Here is a 17,794-nt window from a genome sequence, read left to right as displayed (position 1 = left end):
TCTCTCTCTCTCTCTCTCTCTCTCTCTCTCTCTCTCTCTCTCTCTCTCTCTCCCCACCTGTCTGTCTGTATGTAGGTTTCTTCATATGTGTTCAGTGTGCAGTGCCTATGAAAGCCAGAAGAGGATAGATCCGAGGAACAGGAGAGTACACTGTGTTATGATGTCGATGTGAAAACAGTATATACTTTTCAACACTGATCTACCCCACTTCAAGCCCTAGGCTTTGTTTTGCTCTGTATGAATATCAATTTATTTTTGTAAATAGACCCGGGAGTTATACTATAATAATCTTGATTTTATAAATGAGGAAACGAAGTCACCAAGAAGTTAACGACATTGCTGTCACATTGATAGCAAAAGGAATAGGAGCTAGAACCATGGCCTGACTCTACTTCAAAGAGGCCACACTTTGCCAACTTTCCAGCTACTAACATATCATCTCTTCTTTTAAACTTCTCCAAACACTTAATAATTAGGGGACAGTACGATTCAGTGTTCATCCACCACAGGACCTGAAACCAACTAGTCATCTGTGAGTGAGACTTGGGCGAACAGTGTATTTATTTTATGCTTCCAGATGTGAGTACAACTCCATAATAATATAGATATTCAGGTAAAATGAAAACTTGGAGTTATTTGTTCAAAAACAATCGGAAATTTCAGAACAGAGAATATAGTGGTAAACTAAGCACGGGGCCCTCCTAACTAGGGTGGAAAAACCTTCTGCACCAGCAACGGGCATGGGCCAATGAGGGCAGCTCTAAGCCTAAGCCATTCAATAGGTGAGTGTTAGAGGCTGGACTGAGCTCTGACATGAGTCACAAAGCCTGTGATCTGGGCACATAATGTGCTTTACCCAATGGTAAAGTAACTATAGACATAGTATTGCTTCTCTGAGGAGTTAGTTATTTAAGTTATTCACATAGTTATATTTTATGTTTTGATATCTTTCAGTTAAATGCACTGTCTACACTTGAGCCAGTCTGTTTCCTGTGTTCCAATAGTTGTACACAAGATCACAAGTACATCATGCCTTACTGTCTTGTTCACATTATATCCCCTTAAGCATCATTAGAAAGAATTGCTCTCGTAAACATATTTAGTTAAGTATATTGCACAGTTTCACCAGGTAAAGCTAGAACTGGAAAACTATGGTTAAGGTATTGGTCTTTCAATCATTCCACCTGACACCTTAACTACTTGCCACACATAGCATTCAACTGATTCATATTTATAAAATTTATTTAGCTCTGCATTTTCTTCAGGGTTTAGAAAAATAAAACACACCCGCTTAGTTTCTTACTGCAAAATTTCATATCCCAGTTACTTCTTCCTTCCTCATGGGAAACAAAGGCCTACAGTCCAGCTATTTATACTGAAGTTTCGAATTTTCCTGAATGCCGAGGTCTGTCTGATACATCTTATGACTTGGGTTTTCACATTTAAAAACCATTATATCTCATGAAAATATTTGACGATGTATGATACTGAAATAATGAAATGGGGAAGTTTTATACACCAGAAGTCAAATTATGTGCTTTTATGTAACATCTGGGTTCTACTGCTTAATGTTTGATGATTAAAGAAAACAAGATAAAACTCCTCACAATGAACTCTGAATAATGCTACACATCCCAGTGATGCAAATAGCTAGCAGATAGTTTGTCATGAATCACAGCCAAGAAGTGGAGGCTGCATGCAAACACGGCTCTCAGCATTTCTATTTACTTGTTGAGTAAGTTATACTACTTAACTTTCATTTATGTCTGAAACGTAAGACTCTGAAAGAGAACATTCTAGCACAGCTCACATGGCAAAATATTCTAAGTAAGAAAACCAACACATCAATATGCTTAAACGATTTTCTAAATGATCATTTTTTTTTAAATGAGCAGTGGAAATTATTCTATCACCAGAGAGGGAGTATTTCTACATTGGTGAAAGCAAATTCAACTCTAAATGATTTGGCATATCACCCACAGAGGCATTACCTGCTCAGCTCTGCTCTCCTGTCGGTACTGGTACTCAGAAAAGGCATTGCAGGTTGAGGTCATTTCATCCTTCTCAAATTGTCTTTTCATCTTGGCTAAACCACCAGGCACGGTGCACACATCTGATTCTTCCATGACCTATGGTGATTTAAGAAGGTAATTCAGGGTTTAGCCTGCATATATGGTATACTTGGGCTACTCTTTTCATTATACTTGGCAATTATTGGTGGGTAGAACACAAAAAAAAGAGATATTAACACAAAACGATTGCCATAGCCTTCCACTAAAACTAAACTTTCCTGTTGTTTTGTCACTTACCGGATGTTTCATATATTGTGCCTTCAAAACACTGACTGATTAAAATCACCCTGTTTCAGATACATTTTGATGTCTAGATTAGACTGAATCCTGTATTACTCCAATAAGATAGGTGATGACTGGTGGGCATGAAAATAACAAAATAAATTATAACTCAAAGTAAAGCTATCATTGATGTTTCAAACATCTGTACAGGCAGCAGACACATTATCACGAATAATTATAAGAATCATTTTTTAGTAACACCAAATTTTATTTCAACTATTTTGGACACACCAAATCAAGGGCCTCATGCTTGAGACTGTCAGTAAAACCAGCCACTTGCAGAGGTACAGTGGCAGGGCAGTTTTCCATACGTTCATATACATACTCCACCAGATCACGCTTTGTGGTATCCCGTGAGCCACAGACATCAATTTTCTACATTTTAATCTAAAGAGCCTGAGATTGAGAGATGTGAAACATCTTATGTCCTCATGTGGATTAAGTGACGGTATTAAATCTGTCTGTCTGAATCTTAATCTGAATGACACCTGTCTGTCTCAATTACGAGCTCTACGCATAGGCAGGTGAAACAGCTACCGTTCACCAGAACTGGCATGTCTCAATTCTGCTTTGAGCACTGGCATGTCAGGACCAAGTGGCAGGAAGAGGAGATTTGAATAGAAGGGCGTATTTTTAGATGAGAAAACTGATCTCAGCACATAGTTTGGGGATGAACTTGCAGGGCACCAAGGAACCTTGTCAGCTCACAGGGCTCACGGGGACGTGCCAAAGAGCCTAGGGCTTTGGTCTTGATGACTCCGCCACTTCCTTAGCACAGCAGGCACTCAAGCCCAGATGGGATGCCAAGGGACAAGCAACCTGAGCCATGCAAACCCTTTGCTGGGAAGCTCCTAGTGGATGGAGACTCAGTGGCATTTCACACCACAGCAGGATTCCTGAGGCCTGCACCAGTACTGATATAAATAGCCTAGGGAGTGCAGCATAGGGGTCACAGGGATCCTGATGGACAATGTCACATCTGACACAATCTGGGTATCCAAGGGTCGGAAATCTTCAACCAAAATATGGGGGTTCTTAAAAGGTTTTAAGAAATACCCATGTCTCAGGAACTGACGCAAAAGCTCTAGCCTGAGCTCATGGGGAGTTGTGTGAGCTCCTGTCAAACACTGCAGTGTTTGCATTGCCATAGCAACCCCCTCTCTGGCTTCACTGTGTTCTCAGTCATTTCACAATGTATTCGCTCAATGGGAAGAGATGCAGTTGCCTACTTTCGATGTATTCCATATATACTCTGCAATTCTTCAAAACTTTAAATGTAATTCCCACTCAATTACTGACATTTGCTATCCGTTAATGACACTAGAGAGTTTGAGATCCATTTTTAAAATTTCAGAAGGTAAAGGAAGAAGGGCGAACTATGGCCACAATATTTCCTTGAACCCTACCTATCATGTATTTGTAATAAATGTCCTCCTTAGAAAGATCATATGTAAGCAAAATATAAGTTTTCAACTACATGAATTAATGGAATTATTGTCAAGATCTTTCCTATGTAAAAAAATTAGACGTAATGGAAAATCAAATGCAAATTAATTTTTAAGCCTCATTATTATGATTGTGTCAAAAACTGGATACTCTTCCAGTAATCATTTATTCAAAGAAGTATCACCTGTGCAGCTTGTCTCTTACCTACCATGTGGGTTGAAATAGAGCTGTATGCATCCCTTTCATTTGACATCGACTTTGGGAGCAGACACATTACACATACATAAGCACATACAGTGCTGGGACTTCATAATCTTTTTTATTAGATATTTTCTTTATTTAGATTTCAAATGCTATCTCAAAAGTTCCCTATACCCTCCCCTCGCCCCTGTTCCCCTACCCACCCACTCGCACTACTTGACCCTGGCATTCCCCTGTACTGGGGCAAATATAGTTTGCAAGACCACGGGGCCTCTCTTCCCGATGATGGCCGAAGAAGCCATCTTCTGCTACATATGCAGCTAGAGACACGAGCTCTGGGGGTACTGGTTAGTTCCTATTGTTGTTCCACCTATAGGGTTTCAGACCCCTTCAGCTCCTTGGGTACTTTCTCTAGCTCCTCCATTGGGGGCCCTGTGTTCCATCCAATAGCTGACTGTGAGCATCCACTTCTGTGTTTGTCAGGTACTGGCACAACCTCTCAAGAGGCTGCTATATCAGCGTCCCTTCAGCAGAATCTTGCTGGCATGTGCAATAGTGTCTGGGTTTGGTGGCTGATGATGGGATGGATCCCCGGGTGGGGTAGTCTCTGGATAGGGACTTCATAATCTTATAAGCAGTGCTACCTCTGCTATTGTTGGTGCCACGGTGACACACGGTAGCTGTTTGCCAAACAGAGTCAGATAGATCTCCCCGATAGAGTATAAAAACGGTGCTTAGATAACCTTCTAATAGAGAAGGTCCACCCAAATGAGATGGCAGCACATGCAGTTTGTGGCTAGGGCTGGAGTGGCTCCTGTTCACAGGTCACTCCAGTGATCTAGCTGTGCTTAGCACCATGCTCAGAATGCTGCCGCTAATCGCTGCTACTTTTAATGACCTCATCACGAGACTGGTTTGTGTTAAATTTTTTTATATTTGCTTGTATTCCATTTCTCAGGTCTGGGCTAGGAAATAAGATCTGGAATTTAATGGATGTGTTGATAATAATGAGTTAATCTAAACGCTCCACAGTTAAACCTGGGTAAATATATTACACAGTCATCCATTTAAGATGTAAGTCCTAATCAATGACATAGAATGTTGTTTTTTTTAGGGGGTGGGGTGGGGTGGGACAGGACTAACAAGAAACATAGTTTGGGAAGTTGGACAAATGGTGATTTCAGTGCTAAATCTGATTAAAGCTTATTACAGAGCTATATTTATTTTTTTGGTAATATATATATATATATTACAGACCACAATATATATATATATATATATATATATATATATATATATATATATATATATATATATAGTGGTCTGTGTTAAAAAAATAAAGAGAACAAAATCACACTGTAGGATCTGGCATTTAGTTTGTTACTCTATACATATAACTCCCCTCTCTCTTCTTGGGCTGTTCCTCTTCCATGAGCACCCAGTGCATGTAGAGTCGCCACTGCCAGCTGGCAGTTAACGTGAGAGGACACTGTTGATCCCTGTAAGATGTTCAAGGAAGTCTGAGACATATTGGAATCAGTTTGGGTTAAATCTGTGACTTCCAGATTCTCCACTTGCAATGTTTATGGCAGCTGTGTAGAGTCACAAGTGGCCTTATTGAGCTAAGTGGTGAAGAATTTGATAACTACCGAAAAACAAGACTTATTTTACTTTTTTTCTATATTTATTGGGATTTTTGTGAGCTCAGTATTGCAGTATTTTCTTGATCATAATATTTGAGACAAATTGAGTATGGTAATTTGAAGGCCATAATACTCTCTTCTATGAAAAAGGAACTTTAAATGTAGTTAAGAGAGCATTGGTATCATGAATCTAGGAATTTAAATTTATAATTGTGCAATCCTTTGAAAATAATTTCACTAAATTTTATGACTATAATTTGGGCCCTTATATAGAAGATTTTCTCACCAGTCTTAATTTCTGTCATTTATTGAATAGGATTATTTAATTTATTCATATCCATTTTATTTATTTATTTTATACCAACAGAATAAAGACTAAGTTAGACATTCAATAGCCCCCAGATACAACACACCACAGTCCATGGGGCATTAATCAAACCCAACAGCGCATTCTTCACAATTTATGAATCAGGGGGCAGAACTATTTTCAGTTTACAGTGAGATCTGAGTTAAATCTTGAAGGCAAGCGGGGCCATTACACTTCATTTGTGATAACTATGATAAAGACCATTGGGTATATATGAAACATAAGAAATGATTCTGGTTCAAAGCATATTGTTTGAAAACAACAACAAAACATCAAAAATGATGGAAATATACTTCATTTCACTAAAATCTTGATAGGATTTTTTTCCAAGAACAAACAGTTGGTTGACCACGACCAAAAAAAAAAAAAAATTCTTCTTGTTAGTTTTTAAAGGTCAGAGCATTTCTTTCTTTGTAGTATTTCATGTTTTTGCCGATTTAAAGGTGCAAACCCCACTCCCAGCAGAAAGTAATCTCACACATTGGACACCAGGGTAATGTCGGTTTTCCTAATAGCTAGGTTATGGAAGCCAGTAGAATAAATACAGATGAGTTCAATAATAACTAAAAAGAATTAAAATCTTCTATAGGACTGTTGTTGATTACTAGGAACTTTTTGTCTTAAAAGTGGGCTGTGTGCCCACTTTAAACATTTACTTTTTTTTTTTTTTTTTAGCACGTTGGAAATATAAATCATATCACGGTACTAATCTGTTTTATGACATTATCCACTGGTGGGAAATGATCTACGTTTTCCTAAAGTAAAACCATTGCTTACCAAATAACAAGCATGAATGAGGCATTTTCTCATCTTAGAAAAAGTCTGGTAGCTTGCAAATCGGACTTTTTGTTGTTGTTGTCTTCATTTTACACATTATGGATGTTGGCTATTTTCCTAGTAATTTAGAACGACCTTGTAATCACGTTTTAAAATCTCCAGCAGGGGGCGCACACTAAGAAGACTTGCCGGGAGCAGTATTGAGCTGATAATGGTCGCAAAGTGGTCCAGTTACTCATGTCACTTCTCTACACTCATTCCAAATCTATGCGGTATCTAAAATGTATTTTAATGACTATGTAAAAACTTAAATGTCATCTGCAATTGCAGGACGGTTAATGAGTTTGGCACAGTCAGCCTTGCCTCTAAATAATTTGTAATTGTTGAGTAGCTATTTTTAAATCCTACCTTTGGGATCCTCTGTCTGTCTGTCTGTCTCTGTCTCTGTCTCTGTCTCTGTCTCTGTCTCTCTCTCTCTCTCTCTCTCTCTCTCTCTCTCACACACACACACACACACACACACACACACGGCTAATTTGGGGATTATAATTATAAAAGAATGTTCTTATATTTCATTAAGTTGAAGGACACAGATTGTAGAATCCTACAAATTCTTTTGAACATCACTTATTATGAGTTGGCGCTAAAACTGGTGATCTTTCTGAATCTCAGAGTTTCTCATAATCATAATTGGTTTAGTAAAGTGCCTGCATTGATAATCTCCCTCATTTCTGTGTTGATTAAGCTTCTCCTAATGCATTCAGCACATACCGAGAAAAGCAAAAGAAATTATAATGCAAGAGAATTTAAATGAATGATACACAAGACCAAGGAGGGCAACACATAAGCCCACATTATTAAGATCTGAAATGAATTCTCAACCTTCCTGAGGAGAATAGCTATAGGTTAATTGGTAATGATGACAATATCAACACATTTACTGAGTGCCTCCAGCCTTCCACATAAATTATCTTCTTCGTTTTTCCCCAAGACCTCTATGTGGTAGATACTTATTCCCATTCCTCAGTACAGAAAACTGAAGGTCTGGGAGCGGTCAAGAGAATAGCTCTGGTTCATGCAACCATCAAACAGCACATCCGAGGCTTCAAGTCAGAAGTTCTGAATTAGATTTCCGTTTTAATTTTGTCTGCTGTAAAAAAAAATATCCCAGTGCATAGTATTTGTTTTTGTTTTTTAACTTTAACTGGTTTGATCTTCGACTAGTACCATTCTGGTTTTTCAAAAGTAAGGAAGAAGAAAGACAGCATGCATATCCAGAGCTGCTTACATTAGCTGAGAAGCTGCGGGCGTCACCCCGGGAAACAGCTGCCTGGTACCTTGCCATCCTCTCCTTCAGGGACAACGCCTCGAGGAGATCCGACTGGCCTTCACTCCCAGCAGTACCGACGTCTCTGGGCTTAGTAAGGTTGAAGGTCACTGAAAACAAACGTAGCATTTTCAGATAGGTGTCAGCATGAGAAGAAAATAGCATCAATTTATGCACATTGACTTGTAGAGTCCCTGGTCTCCTGAACTGCAAAGTCTCACAGCACTTAGAAAGTTTCTCTGTCAATGTCTTTTCTCCAGAAGTCCAGGACAAAGTTAACTGTGCATACAAGAGGATATCCTCCAAAAGACATTATTGCTCATCTATTCTACTTTTGAAGTTAGCAGGATGAGAAATGGTGATTTATTAACACATGTATAATCTAATAATCAACATTCTTCAATCATTATATGTTGCATTTATGCTAAATACTACAGAAACATCTCAATGGTTTCTCTAACAACCTTGTGGATAGATGCTATTTCCTAAAGTTTACATGGGTGAAAAGAGAAATACATATTCATTAAAACAACAACAACAACAACAACCACAAACATCAACACAAAACTTCCCCAGGATCACAAAATTCCTCAGGGGCAGGTTTGAATACAGTTGGAATATTAGCAAGTAAAAATTTGTTCTTTGTGTTTTTCCTTATGCTCAACCCTGAAGGTGGTACATGTAAGCTAAAACAAAAGGGTTCAGATTATAGATGCTTTTCTTTATTCAGAGGCAGATGTTACATAAGAAACAACAACAGTATCACTAGAAACAGCTTCATCTGTCAATCACATCAGAGGCCTTTTTTCCTACTAAACCATTAGCCCAACAGAAGACTTGAACTCCTGGGTACCAGAGCAAAGAACCGATTGCAAGTTTACAGAATGATGGTAGCCTGAAGCCAAAGGATCCTTATGACTTATCCAATCTAATCACATCCTTAGACACAAGACAACACGTACCTCAGTATTAACCTTCCAGTGAAAGGGACATAAGGGCTCTCATAGCTATGTGACTAGATACTGTTAGATAGTTCACATATGCTAGAACTGGTTTTAAAGCTAGGTTTTCTTATTTAATCTAGTGACTTTCTGCTACCACCTTGCTGGATGGTTTACTATTCTTTTGAAAATGTATGTCTGGGGGGCTGGAGAGATGGCTCAGTGGTTAAGAGCACTGACTGCTCTTCTAGAGGTCTTGAGTTAAATTTCAGCAACCACATGGTGGCTCACAACCATCTGTAATTGAATCAGATGCCCCCTTCTGGTGTGTCAGCAACAGCATGCTCATATACATAAAATAAATAAATAAATAAATCTTAAAAATAAACAAAATGTGTCTGTGTGTGCACACATACGTGCATGTGCATTCATGTGTGTGTTTATAGATGTGTGAGTATGTACTCGCCACTTAGCCATGGACCCCAAGCTTGTCCCTTTTAGAGCTTGTAGCTTCTGGAACAACAAATGTATATATCTTTGGCATATTTTATTAGGTAGGTTGGTTTAGTATAACCACTTTGGACCAAGACTAGATCACTCCATCAATAATATGTCACTCCATTTCCTTCTTTCCCCATTTCTCCTAAGCCCTCAGCCGCCACATTAAAATATTTTACTGGGTTGTTTACTTTTAATTTTTTTGGGTGTCTTCAAGATTTATTTACACAATGGCTGATAAGAACAACTTCTGTGGCTCAAAAATAGTTAAAACAACTGACATTTCCACTCCCTGTGTAGGCGTTTGTGATTTTTTTTTATTCAAGTAAAGATTTTATATGTTTAATAAAGGTATTTTATTTATCATGTTACAAGATACAAACTATAGGGGATCAAGAAGTTGAATTCTATAAGCACTGTGATTGATGGCAGTACACTGATATATTCTCAAATATTAGCTGTCTTGAAATTTAACTGCCAATCCAAAATTTGATTTATACAAGTGTGCAATGTTTCTGAGAAAAATGATTCCTACAAATCACCATGCTAAAGTAGAGATATCTTAATTTTTCTGAGTGTATAATACATTTGCACAGATAGATTTGGCTATGTTCAATTGCACTAGTCTCACCTCATATTGATATCACTAAACATTCTTCATAATAAATATAAATATTATTTTGTATAATAGTCAAAACCTTTATCCCTTTGTGGTCAATCTTAGCCTAACTTAGCTTGTTTATTTTTGCTCAAATTTACAGATAGTGTTTTCAGATGAAGTTTTCAATTCTTATCATATTTCAACTCCCAGGAAAATGTCCAAAGCTATTATTAAAGCAATCAGTGGCCTGAGTGCTCTGAGATTTGCATATCATCGCCCAGTGGCCTTTTAGGCAGTGAAGACACCACTGCATTTTTGATGTATTCTCCGATCTTTCTTTCCATCACTCATAAGCAACTGCATATTCAGCTCTGGGCGTGGAGTATAAAAATCACAGTGAGCAAACAGAAAACCGTGTTGCTTGCCATTCTTCTAAGTCAACACCTGCCAGTTTCCTCACTGGGCAGCAAAATGATGCGCCTTCCCTTATCCTCCTGCAAGGCACCAGGTACTCTTAAAGTTGTGACGATCATCACATTTAACCCAGGCCTTCAGCGCAACCAGACAGCTTAGGGAAGCTTAGGGAAGAAGAGAGGAGAGTGAGCTGTAAGGACCCCGAGTAGGTGAGACTGAGTCTGGAGAAGAGTACAAACGAATTTAGAATGATTTCCAAAGCAGAAGTTAATGAAAGAACAAATACGTTTGACGTCTCACAGTGCCTATGCAAAAGTAAAAAATGATTATGATTGCTGTCAACAAGACAAGAGAACAAGCCGAAAGGTTTAAGTGTCCTGTAAAGAAGAGGAAACCCCAAATATTGAAATGAGTCCCTTTAAGAAGCCTCATAAGTACTAACATCACACACACACACACACACACACACACACACCACATACACACACACATCACACATACACACACAGACACACACACAGAGACACATAGACACACACACAGACACATACATATCACACGGACACACACACACACACACACACACACACACACACACACACTATTGTTAGATGTTTTCTGTCCATTTGCTTTAGCGGTAATTCACTCCACAGGACAGTAAACCTCCACCCAAGGATGACTGTGGTTCCCTGTTGTTCCCAGAGCTAACTAATTGCACTGCTCTGCTTAGAATCCATCATACTCTGAATACACCGAGTTTCCTTTATTGCTTATACCAATGCAATTGCCAATTAATTAACACATTAATTCTTTATGTGACACAATAAACCACATAAAAAGAACACGCAGAATAACATTTGAAGGAAAATTAAATATTAAAAAATAAAATCTGTCATGAAGACAAGTATCAGACACAGAAGACAAGAAGGCCTTTCATTAAGTGTTCTTAATGAAATTAATGCATTCTCTAATACATAAAATCCAGGTCATCATGTCCATTCTTGCTTTATTGCCTCACAAAATAGCATGGGACTCAAGGGTATACATAAGCTTTTCTTCTACAACTTTGAGAAATAAGCAAACCCAACTGACATTCTGTTCCCAGGCCACAGGAATGCATTCTATCTGTCTCTATGGAGAGTTTACATTTACAGCAGTTTTTAAAGTACACTGGTACAGTATTTATGCTCAGAGGATTCTTGACCAATTATTCACATTGAAACAATTGGTTAAAGAAGATTGCATATTTACCAGTCTAAGGTTCCTTGGAGGAGGTGATACAATAACAAGTCTTAGTTGCCAGACATGAAATATAATAAGGAAAAGTCAATGAAATCGTTTCAACCTGGGTTTCCTACTTTCATGAGTCTGTGGTCAAAGGTGGAGTACACGGCAGTATGAAGCGACTCTCATTAATAATCATCCCAAAGGGGTCATTCCCGTATGTAGTATGAACTTTTGTCACTTAGCTGTTCAGAGAGTTTCCAGTTTGGAATTAAACAGTTTATATACATTACATTTTAGAATTAAGAACAAAAAGTGACAGGCATGTCTTACCAGCAATTATTTTCACCATATTAAAAGTTGCAAATTCAGTCCGAATATCTTTACACAGTAGCAATGTGAATTAAAGGCCAGCGGCTTGATACATAAATTCAGGGTCAATGTGCGACTCAGTAATGCTGCCAGAATCATAAAATGTCCGCACATAAAATGCCCAATGTGGCAGGGTTCACAGGGACAAGTGCTTTGTCACTGTCTCTTTTATAAAGCCAGACTTCTTGTCAGCATGTTTTCTAAATGTAATACTTCTTATTGCTTTTGAAATATTGCAGGCGCATTCGCAAACCAATAGCTCCGGAAAAAGTATTACAGAAGGGATGAGTGCATAATAAAACAATAGATTCTATGGGTTGAAATACAAGCACTAGATGTTAGACACTTTTAAACTGGCTTATTTACATGTAACTAAAACTTATGTGACTCATACCCCTCCCCTATACAACATGGATGATGGAAAAGTATATACTATATTTAAATGTCACAATTAAAACTGTTATTGTAGACACTGGTATTCACTTATATGGAAGCATGTCTTGACAGAACAAAAACTCTATAGAGTGAAATGGAAAATATTTGAACTTTTTACTTCAAGAACCTGTTAGCTAGTGTGTAGGTTGGGAGACTGGTATGAGTCAAGCCAAACTCAGCAGAGAGATCAAGGTAAAATCAAAGACAAGAAAACTTCTTAGAGACTTGAGAAAAACGTGAGCAGTATGACGGTGCTAAGGAAGGTTATAGATTGAAAATGAGTGACATATTAGCGATAGCATGAAAGCAGATGACAGACACAGAGAACAGAGGGAAATCTAAGCTATACATACTACATTGTAAGATATAGAAGGGTAAATATGTGGCTGAAAAGTTTCGATGTAAACGGAAATAGTTAACCCAAAAGTTAGTTAACTTAATCAAAACCATACAAATTTATTGGTAACAATTGAGAAATTTTCAAGTTTATGATGCCATCAGCAATTTATAATTGTCCAGGAACAGGAACAGGAAGAGAGTCTGTGGTTAAATAACAACATTCAGACACTCTTATTGTCTGAAAAAATATAGTTACAGTTGCAGTTATAGTTATAGTTATAGTTATATAATTATGTAGTTATAGTTTATAAAATTTTCACCTATACACTAATCATGAAGAATTAGAGAACCACTTATTAACTAATGAAAATTAATTGTGTGATTCCCCACAAAATCAATGAGAATCTAAACTGATAATTATGAGGAAAAGAATAAAACCATATACATTAGCCATGTTAAAAGAAAAAAGAAGGCAAAAACAAGGAAAGGCCTCTTTAAATAGTACTTCCATGTGAAGATAGATGTAAAAGCAAATGTGGTAGTTATTGAATTAATAACAAACTTAATATTGAAACACTGAGTTTAAAAATAAACCCATTAGAAACAGACAATAAATGTAAAACAATTTAGAAAGAAAAGGTTGGCTGAAATATATTAAATGCAAATAAAGAAAAATGTTATAAGCTATACTCTTTGGAGGCAAAGTGTTCATGGAAACGAATTATACAGAATAAGATAGAGAGCCATTCTATTGATGAAATGCAGTACCTACCTAGTAACTGTGGATCTTTATGCCCATTATCTCTCTACAAAACACAAGATATCATCACCAATAAGAAAAATAGGTGTTTAGGAAAGGGTGTCTAAAATTATCACCTATCATTTTTGTAAGAGTAAATTAAGAATACATGATTTTAATAATGTAACAGGGCTTACTTCAGTTAGTCTACATGAACATAGAGTGTCTTCGTTATTCTCCAGAGCTCTCACCTCCTGGGAGGAAGACATTTATAGCCCCAAATAGTAGTGTACATGTACAAAGTACATTGGAGCTTGCAGGCAGACATAAGCCGTCTGTGATGTCAGCAGAGCCTTGCCAGGGACAGCATCTGAAACGCCTGCTATGTCATGTGTGCAAGAAGGAGATGCAGAAAGGATGCAAGAGCATCAAGGCCAAGCAATCGTGTGGGAAAGGGTGGGTGGTGACTTTGAGGACACCATTAAGAGATCTTCACACTGGAAATGAAGTGCAGGTTGGATTGAAGAATTAAATAGTTTTAAGTTGATGAAAATCTTTAGAAGACCACAGGTGCATTGTAGAATGGTTTCAATAGAATGCCCTGATATTAACAAATAAACAAACAAACAAACAAATAAAAAACCCACCTCAAACAACAGCAGCAGCAGCAGCAACAACAACAACAACAACAACAAAACAATTATACAAAGTTTATAGCAAGAAGAAAACTGGAACTAGATGTGGAAAATACAAAAAATTCAAGATTATATAGTTTAGACAGTTTGTAGGAGGAAAGAAAATTAGTGATGGAGAGCAAACAATTCAATAAATAAATAGAAATTTCAATAAAGATTACCAACAAGCCAGGAAACTGCTAACATCATTGAACTATGAGAAAAAAACACTGGAAATGATTTACAAGTGAAAACCAAGCACAGGCCTGTGTAAAGTCAGACATTTTACTTAATCTTGTTCATGCTCTGAGGGGTGGATTATTTTCACTTTTATTTTTGTTTTTTTGTTTGGTTTTTTTTTTTTTCAGGGAAAGGAAACACAGGTACAGAAAGATTTAGAACTTCGTCCTTGTCACACAGCTGATGAGTTGCACATCTGGAGGGGTGGCTGGGAACGCTCTGTCTAGTTCCCTGACTTAGTTGCTCTTCCCAGTCATCTGTCAGGAAGCACTGTCCACACCAGGCCACTAGAAGCTTCCCTCATTAGCACTTGATGGAAAAGTCAAGGACAGGTCTTTGATGACCGATATCAGTTGTCAGTTTGACCATATCTGGACTCAATTAACACCCAAGCAGCTAGGGAAATATTGAGGATTTTTTTTTTTCTTGACTGGATCATTTAGGGTGGAAGACCACCCTAAGTCTGAGTTGTACCTTCTGGGGGTCGCTCAGATAAAGGGACACAGAAGAAGGGGGATTTTGCTTTTTTGCCTGCTTGTTTTCAGGCTCTATGGCATGTTCATGTGTTCTTTGACCGAGACATTTCTTCTCTGGTATTAGAGCCCAATTCACTGGGGTTCTGACATATACTGAAGGGTAACTGAGCCATCCAGCCACACGGGCTGAATGTTAGATTCTTGAGTGTTTGCGAAGGAGACAGACACTGTTGAATTATCCTGACCACAGCCTGTAAGTCAATTTAATAAGTTGCCTTTTAATGCATAGAAAAGTCATTCTATCCGTTCTGTTCTCCTACAGAACACTGACTGATACATTGAACTTCTGTTGTGAACTGGTTCATGTTCAGATGTCATGAAAGATTTAACAGACACCTAAATGGCTTCTGCCATGGTGGTTATGACTCAGAAGAGACTCCAGAGTGCAGCAGCAAGTTAAACGTTTTAGAAGGAAAATCCAACTTAAGCTATTTTTTTTTTCTGAAATTTCTATGTTGTCAACACCAAAAGTTTCAATTTAGTTCTAAGAATGCGATGGTGTCTCCCCCAGATCTCTGTATGGCCAAAGGAGTCTTAAAAAGCACTTTCTTTAAAAAAAAAATAATCATTTTATTTACATTTCAAATGTTATCCTCCTTCCCATTCATCCCTCCACTCACCCCCACCCATCCCCCTCTCCTTGCCCTATCACTTTCAAAAAGGCAAATTCTTTTACACCGACATAGCAGCTGCCTTGCTATTTATTCTGGATGTGTTATAAAGAAGTCAACTGTTTAGTACTCTAGAAATTGATTTAGAATTGAGTTGGGAAAGTGAGGCGCTAAATTCTATCAAATCTAAATATATGACCTATAACCAAGTTTGGATTTGTATGCAGAAAATGATACCATTAGACAGAGCGTAGGCTCAGATCCATTAGCAGGAGTACATCTTTCTATAATTTTAATATTTGCATGTATTTCAGCTAATAAGAAAATTCATCTCTTCAAGCATTTAAAGTGCACCTGTCATGCCAAATATGCAACCAATTTGAGTCTTTTATATTCTTATCTGTATTTGAGTATTTTAAAACCAAGAAATAGATAATAAAATGAAGGAGCAGATATCCAGCCTAATCTTGCATAAATCACAGTTCTTAATGAGGGAGGGCAAGGGCATAAAAATGAGTGCCAGTGGATGCCACAGAAGCATACAAATGATCCTGTGGTATCCATCTAGCATAGGAACAGACTCCTCTTATATCCTTCACCCCCTATCTTACTGTTATCAAATGCATCATGTGTACTTGTAATTTTCCCTGATTCCAACCCTGTATCCAGTTGTACTGTACATGGGCAATGAATTTGCCCATGAGGGTGTGTCTCTTCACTTCAGTGCAGAGAATCAGCTCTGTTCTCCTTATCAAGTCTTCTGTAATTAGAATTCTTCTTCAGCTTTTTTTTAAACCAGATACTAGAAAACATACTATAAATGAAGTAGCCCAGGAGAGGAAGAAGAGAAGATGCAGCCTACCTTGCACAATACAGTAGTTCACCTAAAGATGTTTATATCCCAGCTTTTAGAGCCTGTGGTATATTAACTATTAACTCTCATGAAAAGAGAAGAATTTTTGCTGATGCTATGGAGCTAACCATCTTGATATAGGATGGCTCCCCTAGATTCTTCATATAGTTACATTGCAGTCCCCAAGAACTTCATAAGTGAAAGAGAGATACAAGATATTAACAGAGTAAGGACAGGAGAGAGGCAAGAGAAGAAACGAGAGAGAGACAGAGACCGAGAGAGGAGAGCAGAGGGAGAGAGGAGGGTGGGGGAAGTAGAGAGGGAGGGAGGGAGAGAGGGAGGGAGGGAGGGAGAGAGGGAGAGAGAGAAATTGGTTTTGCACTGTTGGAGGTAAAAGTAATACAGGCTGGATCTGACTTGCAGAAGCCAGGAAAAGCAGAGCATCTCTACTCCTGTGAAACGTCTTGCAGGAGCTTCACCCAGAAGGCACTTTGCCTTCTGTACAGTGAGTCTCTTGGTTTGCAGGACTCCTACAACTACAAGATAAAAATTTCCTGATGTTTATGGTCATTCGAGATAAAACTATAGGAAATTGTGTGGCTTGCTTTCAAGTTATTCTCTCATACATTTCGCTACAACCACAGTTTCTCTTCCCTTCACTCCTTACAATCATACACCCACTACTTCAATCCTCCCAGGTTCCACTCTTCTGTTTCCCTTCAGAAAATTATGTCAACTTGACACAGCCTAGAGTTATTTCGGAATAGGGAGCCTCTATAGAGAAAATGCCCCCATGAGCTTGTCCTGTGGGCAATCCTTTGGTACATTTTCTTAACTGGTAATTGATATGGAAGACCTGAGTGCATTATGGGTGGTGTCAGCCCTGGAAAGGTGGTCCCAAGGTATAGAATAAAGCAGGCTGAAAAAGCCTTAGGAAGCAACCTAGTAAGCAGTATTCCTCTGTGGGCTCTGCATTCTTTCCTGCCTCCAGTTTCCTATCGTGATTTCTCTGGATGATGGACTACAAGCTGTAAGATGAAGCAAGTCGTTCCCTCCTCAAGTGGCTTTTAGTTAAGGTGATTATCCAGCAATATAACCCTAAACATGACAGAAACCAACACAATCATTCATTGTATACATATAGATAGCTGTCTAGGAAGAACACACACAGACGCAGACACACATACACACACACACACACA

The 17,794-nt window shown here is 38.1% G+C and overlaps 1 protein-coding gene across 2 annotated transcripts in view; it reads right to left on the bottom strand.

Moving 5' to 3' along the window:
* The window catches only part of Xirp2 (xin actin binding repeat containing 2), a 79,454-nt gene that overhangs the window by 41,653 nt on the left and 20,007 nt on the right, over window positions 1-17,794 (bottom strand). For both annotated transcript variants that reach the window (XM_021193111.2, XM_021193110.2), the window contains exons 2-3: window positions 8,077-8,225; window positions 1,992-2,129 (exon numbers count right to left, since the gene is read on the bottom strand). In XM_021193111.2, the coding sequence (XP_021048770.1) occupies window positions 1,992-2,129; window positions 8,077-8,133 (195 nt within the window). In that variant the 5' untranslated portion in view covers window positions 8,134-8,225. The remainder of the gene's footprint in view (window positions 1-1,991; window positions 2,130-8,076; window positions 8,226-17,794) is intronic.

The sequence above is a fragment of the Mus pahari genome, chromosome 3 (genome assembly GCF_900095145.1).
Source record: "Mus pahari chromosome 3, PAHARI_EIJ_v1.1, whole genome shotgun sequence".
Classification (NCBI taxonomy): Eukaryota; Metazoa; Chordata; class Mammalia; order Rodentia; family Muridae; genus Mus; species Mus pahari.
The sequence above is the reverse complement of the archived record's forward strand: the minus strand, read 5'-3'. Positions and strand labels throughout refer to the sequence as shown.